This window comes from Sardina pilchardus, chromosome 23, assembly GCF_963854185.1.
Source record: "Sardina pilchardus chromosome 23, fSarPil1.1, whole genome shotgun sequence".
Lineage (NCBI taxonomy): Eukaryota > Metazoa > Chordata > Actinopteri > Clupeiformes > Clupeidae > Sardina > Sardina pilchardus.
In genome coordinates, this window is record NC_085016.1 from 1,458,850 (window position 1) to 1,475,523 (window position 16,674).

Below are 16,674 nucleotides of genomic sequence, written 5' to 3' on the forward strand. Positions count from 1 at the left end.
TAGACGGCCATGAGGAACTCAGATTTGGCTCAAGAGCGGAGCGCTTTTTCTTGCCAAGTGGAACCAGAACAAGGCCGGCAAAGAACAGCAGGGCGATGTGAACAATGGCTGAAGAAAAAAACAAAAGGGAGGCAGAAATGTAATAACTTGCCAATAATTAATCATATTTTTGACCAATAACATAACTTTTTGCCAAGAATGTAATAAGTTATTACATTATTGGTTGTATATTACATTATTGGGTTAAAAAAAAACTTGATAATGTAATAACTGCAGCCAATTATGTAATAAATAGCATTTTATTTAAGGTTTATATACTGGATATTTAGTGCCATCATGGCACTGTCCTACTCTCTCAAATAAAACATGACTATACAAACACTTTCTCTTTCAGAGATAGGAGATAGGATATAGGCCTATTTGTTATGACCGCCGCTAGCGAGCTTTTTTTTTTCCTTTCTGGATTTTTGGCCAGCGATTCCTGGGACATCGAAACACCAGGGGCATGTACGTAGCATTACAAATTTGTAATGCAGCATAGCAAATTTGAAATCGGATTTTAACACTGGTAGGATTAAATCTAAGATTATACGGGTGTATTGGGGACCACCTCAAAAGTGTTCAATTAAAATTTTCGTGTCAGAAATTACAACACTAACCAGTAGCCTACTTTAACACCAGAGGACTTAACTCTCCAAGCGTGTTGCTACTTAAATCCAGCGCAGTGGTCTCTTAATTTTGATTATGGCCGTCAACACATTTGAATGTCACTCCGCAACCGTAGGATGACATCAGAAAATGTGCAGTGGTCTCTTGATTTTTTCCAGAGTGTATTCTGATATGTCAAATGATTGTTTATAGTGTGCATTTGCAAAACTGCATGATGAATTGATTGCAGATAAATATGATGTCTTGTGATGGATCTTCTTGTAAACCTTATGCATCTAGCCATATTAAGGCAGGTGTGTTTTTTTTATTTATTTTTTTATTGTAAACAACATGTCCTGAAGGACAACTGTTGTCATGGCAGCACGGTACCAGCTGTGACTATGCGGAGTGCTCATTAAGCTCTGGAGTCTCCTGGCAATAACTCACCTGCAAACCTCTTCCACTGACACTGATGGTGTCATTAACCATGTCTTTCAGCCCCTATTCATCAAGTCAATTTTAAAATGTAAAATAATCTCATGAAATTCATTAACTTCTGAATTTAGTTGAAAAGGCATGCATCTGAACTTCTCTCTGCTATGTTTTCATGTACATTTTCAGTTATGTTCTCCTACAAAAAAAGTTTTGTTTTCATCCAAAGGTTAACATGAATGGCTTTTCTTCCCGCAGAGTAAACAACCAAATGGTACATAAATATTTAGGCTCTTAATGGTCACAGTGATCTCCAACAGACTCAAGCTACCTCTGCATGAGGCACAGTATAAGGTGCAATAAGATGCAATGTAAATACTGTGTGCTGATGTTCTCCATACATGGAGACTGTTGTAGGAGAGGTTGCTCGGTTACTGTACCAAACCAGTTTGTCTTCGGTGCTGTTTCAGGACATCAGACATACTGTCACGTGGCAAAGAAACCCTCGAAACTCTAATGTTTTCACTCCGCATTAATTGGTCAGAAAATGTGATCAGATCATCTGGAAAACATAAAAAAACCATTCCCAGCACTGATGGAATTCCCAGAACTGAAGTGAACTCCCGATAAACACTGATTGTGAGGAATTTTAATCCTATCTTCCTCACAGAACTGTTTCAGTTCAGGACATCTGATGTAAAACACTCCCTTGAGGACATTCCTCTTTTGGTTTAAGTCTGGGCTCTGCTTGGGAAACTCCAAACTTTCTATTCTGTGTAGATTTGCTGAATCATAGTTCAACTTTTCTTGATCATCAGCTAGAAGACAGCGACTCTGCCACTCCACAGCTTAGACCCACAGTACTGGGCAAACGTTTTAGGTACCCACTTAGCAATGTTGTGATGACCATATGTTGATTTTGCATTGTTTTTATTAGAATTCAACCTGAAGATGGAAAATATATATATGGTGTAGTATATGTATATATAGTATACATAACACTGCTGCAAAAACAACCAATCACTTGATTGTTTATTATAACACTGCAAAAACAACCAATCTTTCAAGAGGGAAGCTGAAGCCGGTTAGTATTGATACTGGTTCTGGATCTGACACATTGGGATCAGAAGTGGGAAGGAGATGACGACATTTTGACAGATCGAAGATCTCACTGAAAAGCTATGGAAGAGTTCACTGCTCACCTAAAGTGGAAAAGGCATGGCCACAGGTTTCACTGCTCACCTAAAGTGGAAAGGGCATGGCCAAAGCTACAGAAAGAGTTCACTGCTCACCTAAAGTGGAAAGGGCATGGCCAAAGCTACAGAAAGAGTTCACTGCTCACCTAAAGTGTAAAAGGCATGGCCACATGTTTCTACTCAAAGAGCCGATGAGGCAAGCTGACACTGGGAACACAAGAGTGTCACCGGAGATGTGTTTCAGGTGCTCCTCCACATGGTGCCAAATGCTCAGACCTGGTTACGTCAGTTTTAGGGTGAGCAACAGTCAAGTCAGCAGCAGCTCCACACCCCTATCGTATGTGGATCTAGCAGCAGCTTCTGGCAGGCCAGGCATGCCCGTCAGTGGCCTGGTGGGGGGGGGGTGGGGGGGAAGGACAGCTCCGCTTCTCCCTTTGGTGACTGGTCATTGTCACACTGCTAACACAGCAAATCCAACGCCAGCTTGAGAATGAGTTTGGACTGGTATCAGAACACAAACTACATTTTATGTGTATGCAATGCATACATATTTCCTGTAACAGTGAGAATTTGAAATAAACAATACGCGTGGTGCCTAAGACTTTGGTGGTGCCTAGACTTTTGCACAGTACAATTGCCGTCTACAGAATAAGCTAAGAGGATATGCAGTACATGTCTTACATGGAACCTTTTTAGCTCTAAGTTTTAGGTTAGACCTGGACAACACTGATAACTGAATAAACAGATACTGTATGTGCTGAGAAAAACACAGATGTGATCAGTGTCCCTGAGCTTAAGTTCAGCCAATAAATGATTGAAACTTACATAATCACTAACTAAGGTATATAAAGAGGGTGTTCACAAACTGAGTCTCAGACACAACTGGTACAACTATACTACTAGTCATATCTGTTGTAGCTATTGTACTGTTACAGTATCACTACTTACTGCTGTGTGTGACAGAGAGTGTTGGTGAACATGAGGGCCGTCATCCCACTGCTGGTGCTGCTGTTCTCCATGTGTGGAGCTCAGACTCAGAGCACCCAGACTGAAGTTCAGACAGAGAGCCAGAGCACTGGGGCTGCTGCTGCTGCAGTTACTGAGCAAGTAGATATATCTGCAGAGCTCAGGGAACTCAGAGACATGGTGGTGGAGCAGAGAGTGCTTCTGACCGTCACCCAGAATGAGCTACAGAAAATGGAGGCTGAAAATGCAGCTGTTAAGACTGAAGTGGTGAACCTGAAGATGGAAAATGCAGCCCAACAGACAGAGCTGACTGCTGTGAAGACTGAAGTGATGAACCTGATGAAGGACAACTCTGCACAGGAGACTGAGATGGCCGTGTTGAAGACCAGACTGGCTGCTAGTGAAACTGAAGTGGTGACTCTGAGGAAGGAAACTGCAGCACAGACAGAGAGACTGGCGGCCACTGAGACTGACATGGAACATGTGAAGAAAAACACTGCAGCACAACACACAGAGCTGACCACTATGAAGACTGAGGTGATGAACCTGAAGATGGAAACTGCAGCACAAGACATCAGACTGTCTGCCAGCGAGACTGAGGTGGACAACCTGAAGATGGAAACTGCAGCACAAGAGGCAGAGCTGACAGCAGTGAAGACCAGATTGGCAGCTACTGAGACTAACGTAATGAATCTGGAGAAAGAGATCACAGAGCAACCCAAGGTGGCCTTCTCTGCAGCACTGGGTATTTCAGGACACATAGTGGCTGGGAATACTGAGCTGAACTTGGTTTTCGGTAAAGTCCTCACTGATGTTGGACAGGCCTACAGCAGCACAACAGGCTTCTTCACGGCTCCAGTCAGAGGAGTGTACTACCTTAGATTCACTGTCGTGGAAAATGATAACTCACGCTGGCTAGAGACCAAGATGTATAAGAATGGAGAGATGATCATGTATTTGTATGAGCAGAGAGCAAGTGGCAGTTATGCCTATCTGTCCGGTGGTGCTACTCTGCAGCTGGAGGAGGGAGATGTAGTTAACATGCGACTCCCTGCAGGCTACAGGCTCTTTGATGATGAAAATAACCGTACCACATTCAGTGGCTTCCTGCTCTTTCCTCTCTGAATGGAAAACGCTGTTCACTGATTAGGTTGTTAGATGAATGTGTTTCATGAACATGAGAAAATAAATCATTTTAAAAACGTCAATCTGTCATCATGAAGAATAAGGAGTTGTGAATGACATATTCACATTTTGTCAAGGAAACAATAAAGAAAAATCTAATTCAAAGATTTAGCAGTGAGCCACGTATTATTTTTCCTCAGAACTCTACAGTAAATGATGGTTATGGTTATGGTATAGTTATTTAGCAGACGCCTTTGTCCAAAATGACATACAAATAAATAACAATAAAAATTAAATTAACAGTGAACAATTACAAAAATAGGGAGATGAACATAATACACAGATTTTTAACCACGTGCATCTTGTGCTGCTCGATGCTCCGCCATCACAAACTCGCCTATTGTGCCAATTGGCTACACATGATGACACAGCTAACATTGTATATGAGTTGAATATGAGCAATCACAATGTTAGCTGTGTCATCATGTGTAGCCACTTGCCCCAGGATGCATCACACCACACCACACCCATCACGTCCGTGCCACTCATTTTGCTTTACGTCAGTTTTAAAGTGAGCCACTACGGTAAAGTCAGCAGCAGATCTCGACACCCCAATCTATGTAGCCTCTTATCTAATGAGCAAATAAGCACATTTCTCAAGACGTTGGCACGCTCCTTTGATGATGGCAAGCTGCCCAGAGCGTAAATCAGCCCTAAATCATGCCATGCCATTTAGGAGGGCAGCGTTTCCTCCACAGAGGCCAGGACTCCCTGCCCTGCCTGCTCAGCGCTGGACATGTGCTGGACTCTGTAGGAACATGTTTACCTACAATCACTCCTTGTGTTTAGCTGTTACTCCAGGGATAGTCTTTCACTTGGGGATTTGATTTGGGCTTGGTTATCTTGGTTAGGTGTTTACTTCAGGCGACTAATCTGTAGGCTTTATTATTATAGGACAGTGAGGAGGTAGACAGGAAACAAGTGGGAGAGAGAGATGGGGTGGGATCGGGACATGACTGCAGGCCGGATTCGAACCTGGGTCCCCCTGGTATTCTGTATTCTGATGTGTTCCTCTGTTAGTCCTGTGTGTAGTAATAGGAAGAGGTCAATACCATTGCACGCAACAAGGTCACACTTCCATGCTGCTCAGGGACATCTCCAAGGCCTCAGCCATAACATGAGCCGAGTGAGATAGCGCTTGTTGTGTTGGGCCAGGGTCAGTGATATTACCACTCTGGTCATGCCCGGTTCTGTGACATGGCTGGGATCAGCCACGTTGACATGATTTAGGTTTGTACGGTTTTAGTAGAACAGGCTTTGTGTCAGGATTTGACTTTGAGACGGGTGGAGGGAAGCATCTTCTGTCAGGACTAGACTTCTGTCTTGCCCGCTCCCACCATGCAGGTTTGATCACCTACTGTACGACTCACGGTAGCTTTTCTTGAAGCCATCACCTCTTGGGAATTTCTAAGCAGGAATTGTAAACTACAACACGTGTCTTGGGTGCTCTACTTTTCAACACCAAAGCTCCATGACCAGAAATGACTGTGTTCAACATGACTAATGAATAATGAATAAAACTGTGTTCAACATGACTAATGAGTAATGAATAAAACTGTGCCAGTTTCTGGCGTGCTCCATCCCATGTGAGGTGACCTCTCCTGTCCTGTGGATTGTGCCCAGTAGGTGGAGCTCTCGTCTCACTTTAACGGCTCTTCTCCCAGCACATCCTCTCCCAGTACACCGGAGACTCTTCACGTCTACATGACGCCCCGCTGCCTGACCTGCCAGATCACCCTGATAAGGCTCCTCGTCTCCCAGCGTCACTCATAATCCCTGCAGAGTGATGTGGTCAGTCTGTGTGTGTGGGTGTGTGTGTGTGGGTGGGTGGGTGTGGGTGGATGTGTGTGATAGAGCAGTGGCTTGATGGCTATTCAGTGAAGAATAACAGACCATTGGTCAGTCAGGAGCAGTGCCCCCCCCCCCCCCCCCCGCGCAGATAAGCCACGGCAGTTCCATCCACCTGCGCAGCAGAGCTACTCGTTTGCCATCACTTAACCAAGTCAGGTGAAGTCAGCACACTGATATCCAGCAGCGTTGGTGCCTGCAGTAGCAACATGAGCAACATGATGACGGAGATCATGGCCTTCCTGCTGACCGTATGTGGATGGGTCCTCTCGGCCGCTACGGTTGCTATCGACTACTGGAAAGTGTCCTCCGTGGACGGGACGGTCATCACAACAGCAACGTTCTGGTCAAATCTGTGGAAGACGTGCGTGACGGACTCGACGGGCGTCTCCAACTGCAAAGACTTCCCTTCCATGCTTGCACTAGACGGTCTGTTCAGTTTTTTTCATTGATAGTATTATAATATTAAAGTATTTCATTTATAGTATTCTAGTACACTTATTCCAGATCATTTTGTTTCTTTTTATGGGCTAATGACGAATCAAAACGCAACAAATAGCCTTTGTTGAACTGAACAATCAGAGTAGGAAGGAAAAACCTGCACAACTGCAGTTGCACACACTGACATAACAGTATCTTTTGAGAAACATAGTTAGACACATGCTCCAGTGTAGATAATGAAATATTGTCTTTGGTAAGACTAAGCTTTGTAGGCTATATAGTGTCAGGCAAATACCCATAGACTTCCATTGGTACACTCTAATTTAATGCACATTGCACACCATTATATTACTTTAACATATTGCACGGAAATAAAAGTTTTTACACAATTTTACATATAGTGACAATTACAAAGGCTTTGAAAAGCAAGCTTCTTGGAAGCACATACAGATAACATGAGATTATCTAAAATATGAGAATGTCGTATTTGTTCTTGTAAACTGGAAGCTCACGGAAGGACAAATTTCTCATGAAGACTGTTGCTTGAGTTATTTGTCTGTTTGTTTGTTTAATTGTAAGTTTGTAACATGAACATGCAATACGAGGAATGATGATGGTGAATCTCTTAGTTGACTGCTACGGAGGGAAATGTGGATTCTGTGTTCTCATCATGACGTCTTGGAGAAATGAGCGTATCCTGAATCTATACACACCTTTGAAATTAGCGTATCCTGAATCTATACACACCTTTGGATTAAATTACATGAGCCTCCCTAAGCTTTGAAACCTTTAAATTGAACACGTTTTGTTTTGGTCTGTTCTCTGTGTTTCTCTCTGTGACTACCACAGGGTACATCCAGGTGTGTCGGGGTCTGATGATCGCCGCTGTGTGTCTGGGCTTCTTTGGGGCCACTCTGGCCTTGGTGGGGATGAAATGCACCAAGATCGGAGGATCTGAGACAACAAAGGCCCGGATAGCCGCTGTGGCTGGCTTCAATTTCATCCTGAATGGTAGTACTTATAAATGGCTTTGAATGATTGTAGGAGTCTGTGAGCCCTTCACTTAACTCATCCCAAGTGTGTTAAAGGATGTAAAAAGTAACGTTGATCTTTTGGGCAGGTCTTTGTTCCTTGACTGCATGCTCTCTCTACGCACACAGGATAACGTCGGAATTTTTCGATCCCTTGTTTGTCGCCCAAAAGTTAGTATTTTTCTACAGCTACATTAATCCAACAAACAGCAATATTGTGTTTTGAGCTACATCTCTCTGTACTCACAATGTTGGTATTTGATTTGTATTGTTTTTAAACATTTCATTTTGTTTTGTTCTGGTTCTGTTTATTCTTTTATATCTGTCAAGCACTTTGTTACTATGTTTAGGAAAGCGCTCGATAAATTAAGAGTATTATTGTTGTTATTATTATTATTATTATTATTATTATTATTATTATTCTCCACTCCACCAGATTTGAGCTGGGTGCAGCGTTGTTCATTGGCTGGGGCGCATCAGTTCTCTGCATACTAGGAGGCCTAATCTTCTGCCTGTCTCTCACAGAGGGCCTCAGTCTGAGGTAAGTCTGACGCATGTGCCAACTCTGGAATAGCTCTTGTGCAGTATACTTTACCAAGGCCCACTGTAAGATGACTACTATTACTGTTATTGTCCACTGTAAGATGACTACACTATTACTGTTATTGTCCTTGCTGTTGCTATCTACTGCTTTAATATATGTTGATTTAATATTGATCATTTTTATTTCAACTTACGCTTTTTTATTTCAACTATCTCACAATAATGACCACTAAATGGCCAGTTAGTAATTAATTGATAATAATTCTACACTAATGAAAATGAAAAGTAAACATATATTCTCCATAATAGGCCCATTTGTTTTAGTTGGCAAGAACACTGATGCATGTTGTGGTTCTCTCCAGACATGCTGAGCGCTACAACAGAGACGCCTCGTTCGCCTCCATACACCAGAGGCACGTCCCCTCCCCCGCCCTCCACAAGGACCCCCAGGACCAGGGGGGGACCCCCAGACAGTTTGGGAGAAACGCCTACGTTTGATGCCCGCACGGCACACACAGCAGTGCTGCTGTAGCAGGCTGAGGCCTCTTCCTGCAGCGTCTGCTCTGGAGTTCTCCTGTTTCACAAATGAGTACAGAACTGTCAGCTGAGCCTCTCCACTGCCCCAAGTCTGAGAGGAGAGAGGACTAACGCTACCTTGCTATCATCGGGGTGCCGCGACGACACTGCATGCTGGACACCATTTCAGCTTTTAGAAGAAAGGATTCAGCAACTTTGACTGACGCAGACATGCTGTCCGTGATATTGTGTGATTCATGATAAAGACTTTGTGATATTTGGGGGTGAAATATAGCATGTATCTATTTCAATCCCATCAATAACACAAATGATAGCCTATCTATTGTCAAGGTAATTTTCATTAAAAAGTCAAAAACATCAAACTTAACCTTGGTTCACCCCATTCACAAACAGAAAAGTGATTCTGGAAAATAGACATGTTGCCAATGACAATTCTGTTAGTGTGGACAAATATCTGTCCTCAAGTTGACTAATGAGCCAGGCTGTGTATGGCCATGTAAGGCCTATAGGATAGGATCATTGGATATACAGATTCTGTAGCCTAGCCTAAGTCTTACTCCTAATGACCATTCATGCTTTTGTTTTCATAAATGTTGGCTGGGATTTAGTCTATTATATGACCTGAGTTCTGAGAAGAGAACTGATTCATAGGTTCTAATCATTGAAGGGCATTTAAACAACAAGTGAAGGCCAAGTCGACGCACCCTGAGTGGGAGACGGAGGTCCAGTCAGGCTATTTATCCAGGCAAACTGGTGACAGACGTGTAGCCACATCATCCCCAATGCATGTTTAACGTCTCGTCCTGCAGCCTATCCATTGCCTACTCGAAAACTGACTCGGAAATTACTGAAGTCCCAAGAGCAGCCGTCCGTCTCCACCTGATGATAAGTGGAAACTCAATCCGCATTTCCGTTTCACTCCCTCCGGCTGATCACTTACGGCGCTGAAACATTCCCGCACAACACTTCCGTGTAGGCCTACAGGCCTTGTGTGTCCCGCCATTGCTGTTCAAGGAGAATTTGATAACAATCTAGCCTCTCCTCGATATAAACCTTTCTCGTTTTGGCGTTACCCACTGAATATGTCACGGAGGCCGCCAGATGGCGATGTTGGAGTTTAGGTCTGTCATTTAATTGTGTAGGCCTTGATTCCCCTGCTGCCTTGATTTGGTTTATGGGAGGCCTACCAATTTATTAAGGTATCAGCAAAGATTGTATGTGTTAAAATGAGATAGCTAGCTGTGTCCCCTTGTGTGTTAATCTCCTAATGACCAGTCCTATTGTTTATCAAAGAGAACAGGCTACCTGTTGTAAAAATGTAGCTTCTTCTTAAGTTAATTTGTAAAATCCTTTAGGCTTAGCTTATTGTTATTACCACTACTACTTAAGCCTGTGCACTTACTTACCCTCCTTATTGGCCTTCTGATGTTCTTAGTTGATGTGCTGCCCTGCGACACACTGAGATGCTTCTTTGTTGATGGGCCGAGTCCACCGTGCTGTAATTAATGAAAGCTGTGACGCAGTTCCCCTCTCTCTGCACTCCCTAAGATCAGCGCAGGTCAATAAGGGTCTTTCATCACGTTAGACCCTCGTTTGTTTTCATTAATAACACTGACATGGATTTATTTCTAATAATGCTAGAGGGAAAACTAAGAGTAAAAAGATAAAAGACAGCATCGGCATCTTCATGCCATAATTAATAAGCGAGGTACGCCTGGGGCATGCAAAAATAAGGCCTCTTTGTGTAATATGTCTAAAACCAGCATGACCTTGGCTCTGCATTTGACCCGCATATTTTGCCTCAGTGGAGAATGAGAGGTCGTTGGTTGAGTAATGTCAGGGCAGGCGCTGTGCTGCATGTGGCCTGGGCTCTGTGTGCTGTGGGGAGGAGGGAGAGAAGCTGCTCCTGGGCTCTGTGTGCTGTGGAGGGGAGGAGGGGAAAGCTCCTCCTCAGGTGCTCCAGTAGGCTACAAACGAAAAGGGCAAACTTTTATGATGATGTTAAATTAGGGTGACCAGACAGACGTCCCCGGTTTCAGGGGACAGTCGCCGTTTTTGGTTGCCTGTCCCCGAGAAAATACAGAAAAACGACCAATGTCTCAATGTTTTTTGAAGATAAAACTTGTATGTATTTCAATCAGATCGATAGTAAAAACAGAAAATGTCCCTGTTTTTTCCACATTTTTGGGATTATGTCCCTGGTTTTGGTCTTGGACATCTGGTCACCTTAATTTAAATTGAGCTCAAATATGAAATAGAATAGGCAAAGGAGAGATCTTGTTTTGAATTTTCTTTTCCAATATTATAATATATATAATTCCTTTACAACAAGGCTACTACTTCTCTTGCCATCCAGGCACATAAGGACTATAAACAGGCAGGCCCGCTGGAAGTGGTTGTATTAACTTGGCTTGACTAGTACTCCCATATACCTGGTCCCAGGTGAGCTGATCTAGTGTTGATGCGGTATGTACTCCCATATACCTGGTCCCAGGTGAGGTGATAGTGTTGATGCGGTATGTACTCCCATATACCTGGTCCCAGGTGAGGGGATCTAGTGTTGATGCAGTATGTACTCCCATATACCTGGTCCCAGGTGAGGGGATCTAGTGTTGATGCAGTATGTACTCCCATATACCTGGTCCCAGGTGAGCTGATCTAGTGTTGATGCAGTATGTACTCCCATATACCTGGTCCCAGGTGAGGGGATCTAGTGTTGATGCAGTATGTACTCCCATATACCTGGTCCCAGGTGAGGGGATCTAGTGTTGATGCAGTATGTACTCCCATATACCTGGTCCCAGGTGAGGGGATCTAGTGTTGATGCAGTATGTACTCCCATATACCTGGTCAGGTGAGGTGATAGTGTTGATGCAGTATGTACTCCCATATACCTGGTCCCAGGTGAGGTGATAGTGTTGATGCGGTATATACCTGGTCCCAGGTGAGGAGATCTAGTGTTGATGCAGTATATACCTGGTCCCAGGTGAGGTGATAGTGTTGATGCGGTATATACCTGGTCCCAGGTGAGGAGATCTAGTGTTGATGCAGTATATACCTGGTCCCAGGTGAGGTGATAGTGTTGATGTGGTATGTTGGGTGGGTGCATAGGTGCTGACGTAAGCATGTCCTCAGGCCATCGGAGGCAAATGTGACTCTGGGAAACTGTCCAGTCTCAGATTCACACCAGCAAGCATTCTGCTCTTTGTTTTCCTCCTTCTTATCGCACACATACATAAACACACACAAACACACACATAGGCTCTCGTGTGTGTCACACTCACACACACACACACACACGTGTGGGAGAGCAAGTTTAGATGTGAAACCCTGCCCCTTCCCTCTCTCCGTGGAACTGGCCGTCAAGGGAACCTCTCTCATTGACATGATGTGCAGACGAGGCACAGGGGCTCAGGGAGAAGTGCAGAAAAGGGTCTATTAACGCGATACAACATTCCGTCTGTAGCGTGAGCGCGTGTGTGTGTGTGTGTGTGTGTGTGTGTGCATCTGTAACGGTGTGCGGAGAGCATGAAGATCCGCGTGGTGCAGATCTGGGGTTTCTTGCTGTCGGTGAAGGGCTGGATCTACATCGCGTGCTCCATGGCCATGGAGGGCTGGAAGGTGACGTCCATCGGGGGCCAGGGCGGGAACTCCATCATCACCGTGGCCTGGTACTGGTCCAGCCTCTGGAGGTCCTGCTTCACCGACTCCACCGCCGTCACCAACTGCTACGACTTCCCCGTGCTCTGGTCTGTGGAAGGTGGGTTGGGGAACGCTTCAGGCCGTCGCCTGTGGGGCCTGGAATGCTACTGGATTGTAACTCTCAGTAATGAAGTCGCCTAATTCTTAGTATCACCATTATCTGTCTTTGAACGTCTGGCAGACAGTTCATGATTAGCAAGATAAAATGTAAGAATGAAGTGAAGTTAGAGTGTGCTTTACTATAGCTGCTAGTGGTGATATTGCTGCTCTCTCATTTCAGACCACATACAGAATGACGTGAAGTTAACGTGTGTTCACTATTGTGGTGATAATGCTGCTCTCTCATTTTCAGACCAGATACAGAATGAAGTGAAGTTAACGTGTGTTCACTATTGTGGTGATAATGCTCTCTCATTTTCAGACCACATACAGAATGAAGTTAGCATGTGTTCACTATTGTGGTGATAATGCTCTCTCATTTTCAGACCACTTGCAGATCGTGCGGGCCCTTCTCATGGGAGGGCTGGCGACTGGGATGCTGGGCTTCGTTCTGAGTCTGCTGGGGATGGAGTGCACCTACATCGGCGGCAAAGACAAGGAGAAGAACAGAACTCTCTTTGTTGGTGGAATCTGCCATGTTATTGCTGGCAAGTATTCTACTAATGTGATTTGGGGAACAAGGAATCTTAGAATGTGTTCTGTACAAGTGTGTGTGTGTGTGTGTGTGTCAGCACCAGGATGAGAGCAAGTGGTCTGACTTCATCCTTCCTTCCTGTGCAGGGATTTCCACGTCCGCTGGTTACGCAGTGTATGCTGTGTATGTCTCAGCTGAGTTCTTCAATCCTAATTTTGATGATCTAAAGTAAGATTAAATCATCACTAACTTGTTTGAATAAGCACAGTCAGTCAGTTACCAGTGGCGAATGTTTCTATGAGCTTGAAAACATATGTGTATTTCCCCCCCACAATGCTTCTAGGTATGACCTTGGCACGCCACTCTTCCTTGGGTGGGCGGGCTCTGCTTTCCACATAGCTGGTGGCGTATTCCACCTGGTCTCAGTCTCTAAGATGTGGGCTCTGGAGTACAGGTGAGCATGCATGACTCATTCACCTGTCCAGGTGCTGAGGTGTTCTATTGAGTCACATGTCAGAGTTAGGACATTACAAGACCAGAGTTTAAGACATGTTGGGACAGTATATAATCCATTTGTGCAGTAATTTCCTGTGTATTAACCGCACTGTTTATTATACAAGTGTGACGGTGATTTATACTTTTATACAGTTGGGAAATGAAGGGTCCGTACTGTAGCTTTTACAATAGCTTTGTGAAGGGTTCCTTCAGTATCGTAACTCTCACCACTAATATGGGCTGTACAGTTTACATGTGCATTTACACAGTGAAATGTTTGTGTCTAACAATGTGCCCACGTTTAACTCCGTTTGAAGACATTTTATGTAGATTCATGTGGAGACTGACGGGGTCTAAGAATATGGTTATTGTGTCCATAGCTGATGTTTCTAAGAGTGACACAAGGTACACATCTTGCTTTTGGAAACATTGGACCCGAAGCCTGTATGTTTTATAAATAATGCCTCATCTGCATTATTATTAAATATTTTGTACTGTTATATATATATTTGTACTTTGTTGACTCTATGGACCTTTGTGTCTTGAATAAAGTTGATTGATTGATTGATTGATTGATTGATTGATTGATTGATTGATTGATTGACACTGCTGTCTGTCATGTATTTGTTTTCAGCCGCACTCCTGTCTTGGTCGCTCCCCCTCAGCCTGTGGAAGAGAATGGCCCAGTCGCCTCTACAGTGTTCTCTACGGTCTCCGAGCTCTCCTCCAAAGCATCCTCTGTGTCTGAGCTGTCGTCAAGGACCAATCTTTCCACCGTTTCCGGCATCACAGAAAAGACGGGGCGCTCGTCGAAGTCCGGGCGCTCCTCAAAGTCTGGCCAATCTGTGAAGTCGAAGACGTCGGAGAGATCAGGGAAGTCCCGTAGATCAGAGGGGTCATCTCGCTCTTCACGGTCCTCCAAGTCGGGGAGAAGCTCACGGAGCACGAGATCAGATGCCTTCAGCAGTAGAGCTTGGTCAGAAGGCTCCGCAAGTGAGCGAGCTTTATTTATTAAAAACTCATACATATAGCATTCAGAAGCAGAAGCAGCACATGTACATTTGAGCACCAGGACTGTGGCTTGTGTGAGTGAAAACAACACTGAGGAACTTAATTTAAACACATCTTAAACATCAACAACATCAATCTTTTATTAGTCTGACATCAGCTAAATACAGTTTTGAGAAAGAATTATATTTGTAGATATGATACTCAAGCAGGATACATGTATGATTAAGATTTTACTGATAGCATTTGCTCACAGCCATGGGGGATCATGGGGATAACTACACTTTCTGTATTGAAAACGGTTTCCTAAATAAATTATTTATGAAAAGTATGTGCTTTGGTTTGGTTCCATTTTTTTTCCTATTCTGAACTCTTGCATTGTTGTAATTCTTTAGATTTTGGTACTTAAATGAGGACAACCACAGTCAACAGTCCAAGTGAATCTCATCTTGACAAAATCCACCTGTTTTTAGGCTCAAATTTCAGTTCATTTTTGTCTGAAATAAAGATAAAAGAAGTTGAATAAGAGAATAGCTTGCAGGATGTCCTGCACTGATGGTCATAATAATAGTAATACATTTTATTTAAAGGTGCTGTCAAGGATGACACCCAGGCTCTTATAACCTGAGGGGAGGGTGAAACAGAGGAGTTATCAATAGAAAGAGAAAAGCTGTCAGTTTTGGATAGAGTGGATTTAGTACCAATGAGGAGGACCTCGGTTTTGTTACTGTTTAGTTTAAGGACGTTTTGGGTGAACCAAGTTTTTATTTCAGAGATGCAATCAGTAAGGGAGGTGGGTGGGAGAGTGGACGAAGGCTTGCTGGAGAGGTAGATCTGGGTGCCATCCGCATAAAAGTGGAAATTCATATTAAATTTGCAGAAGATTTTGCCGAGGGGAAGGAGGTATGATGAAGAGTAGGGGCCCCAGGACAGAGCCCTGAGGCACACCTGAAGTGACAGAGGAGGGGATGGATTTAAGGGACTTTTAACTGAATGAACTGAGTGCGGCCCGAGAGGTAGGATATGAACCATTTAAACGGATTATGTGTGATGCCAATGAAAGACAGCCTGTTGAGGAGGGTGGTGTGACAAGTGGTATCAAAGGCTGCACTCGGGTCGAGGAGGATGAGCATGGTGAGGACACCAGAATCAGCTGCCATGAGGAGATCATTTGTAATTTAATAAGTGCTGTTGCAGTGCTGTGGAGTGGGCGGAAACCGGACTGGAACTGTTCATACTGGTTCTTATTGGATAAGTGAGAATGGAGTTGGGAGGCGACTGTTTTTTCAAGGATTTTGGAGATGAAAGGTAGATAGATAGATAGATAGATAGATAGATAGATAGATAGATAGATATATAGATAGATACTTTACTGATTCCCAAGGGGAAATTCAAGGCATTCGATATAGGTCGGAAGTTGTTGAAGGCAGAGGGGTCTGCACCAGGTTTTTTTTTTTCGTAATTGGGGTTATGGCAGCCGTTTTGAAGGATGTAGGAACAGTTCCAGTGGTGAGAGAGGAGTGGATGATGGCAGACATGAGGGGGGCAAGGGAGGGGAGGCTGGCTTTAACAAGTTGTGTGCCGAGGGGGTCAAGTTGACAGGTGGAACGTTTGGCTTTCTGAATGAGTCCTGTTCTGAGAGAGTGGGGAGCTGGAAGGAGTATAATGAGTGTGTGGAAGGGTGAGAGTCGGGTGGGATGCTGAGGGCTTGTTACAAGGTGCTGGTGAATATTCTGTTAACTATGTGTTTGGCATGGAATGGGAAAGAAATCCACACAGCCAATGAGAAAATATTCAGAGGTAACATTCAGCGTCCACCCTAATCATGCGGACAATCAATGCTAGCACACAATATCAGGTCAGGTAAAAAAAAGGAAAGTCATTGATTACTGTAGTTAGATTACTCTATAATATTAATCAGAACTACAACATAACATCTCCAATAACAAAACTCCAAACAATTCTGATAAACTGCATGACCTTCAAATGTCCTTGTCACATCCTGTCA

The 16,674-nt window shown here is 43.9% G+C and overlaps 2 protein-coding genes across 2 annotated transcripts; both read left to right on the forward strand.

The window, feature by feature from the left end:
- Window positions 1–6,484: 6,484 nt before the first annotated feature.
- Window positions 6,485–8,292, forward strand: cldn10a (claudin 10a). The gene is made up of 4 exons (XM_062527956.1): window positions 6,485–6,704; window positions 7,566–7,727; window positions 7,837–7,918; window positions 8,184–8,292. Exons 1-4 carry the CDS (start codon window positions 6,485–6,487, stop codon window positions 8,290–8,292), a joined length of 573 nt encoding a protein of 190 aa, XP_062383940.1.
- Window positions 8,293–12,188: 3,896 nt separating this feature from the next.
- Window positions 12,189–14,997, forward strand: cldn10e (claudin 10e). The gene is made up of 5 exons (XM_062527899.1): window positions 12,189–12,587; window positions 13,015–13,176; window positions 13,310–13,391; window positions 13,507–13,617; window positions 14,293–14,997. The coding sequence occupies exons 1-5, from the start codon at window positions 12,356–12,358 to the stop codon at window positions 14,687–14,689; spliced, it is 984 nt and encodes a 327-aa protein (XP_062383883.1). The 5' UTR covers window positions 12,189–12,355; the 3' UTR covers window positions 14,690–14,997.
- Window positions 14,998–16,674: the final 1,677 nt, after the last annotated feature.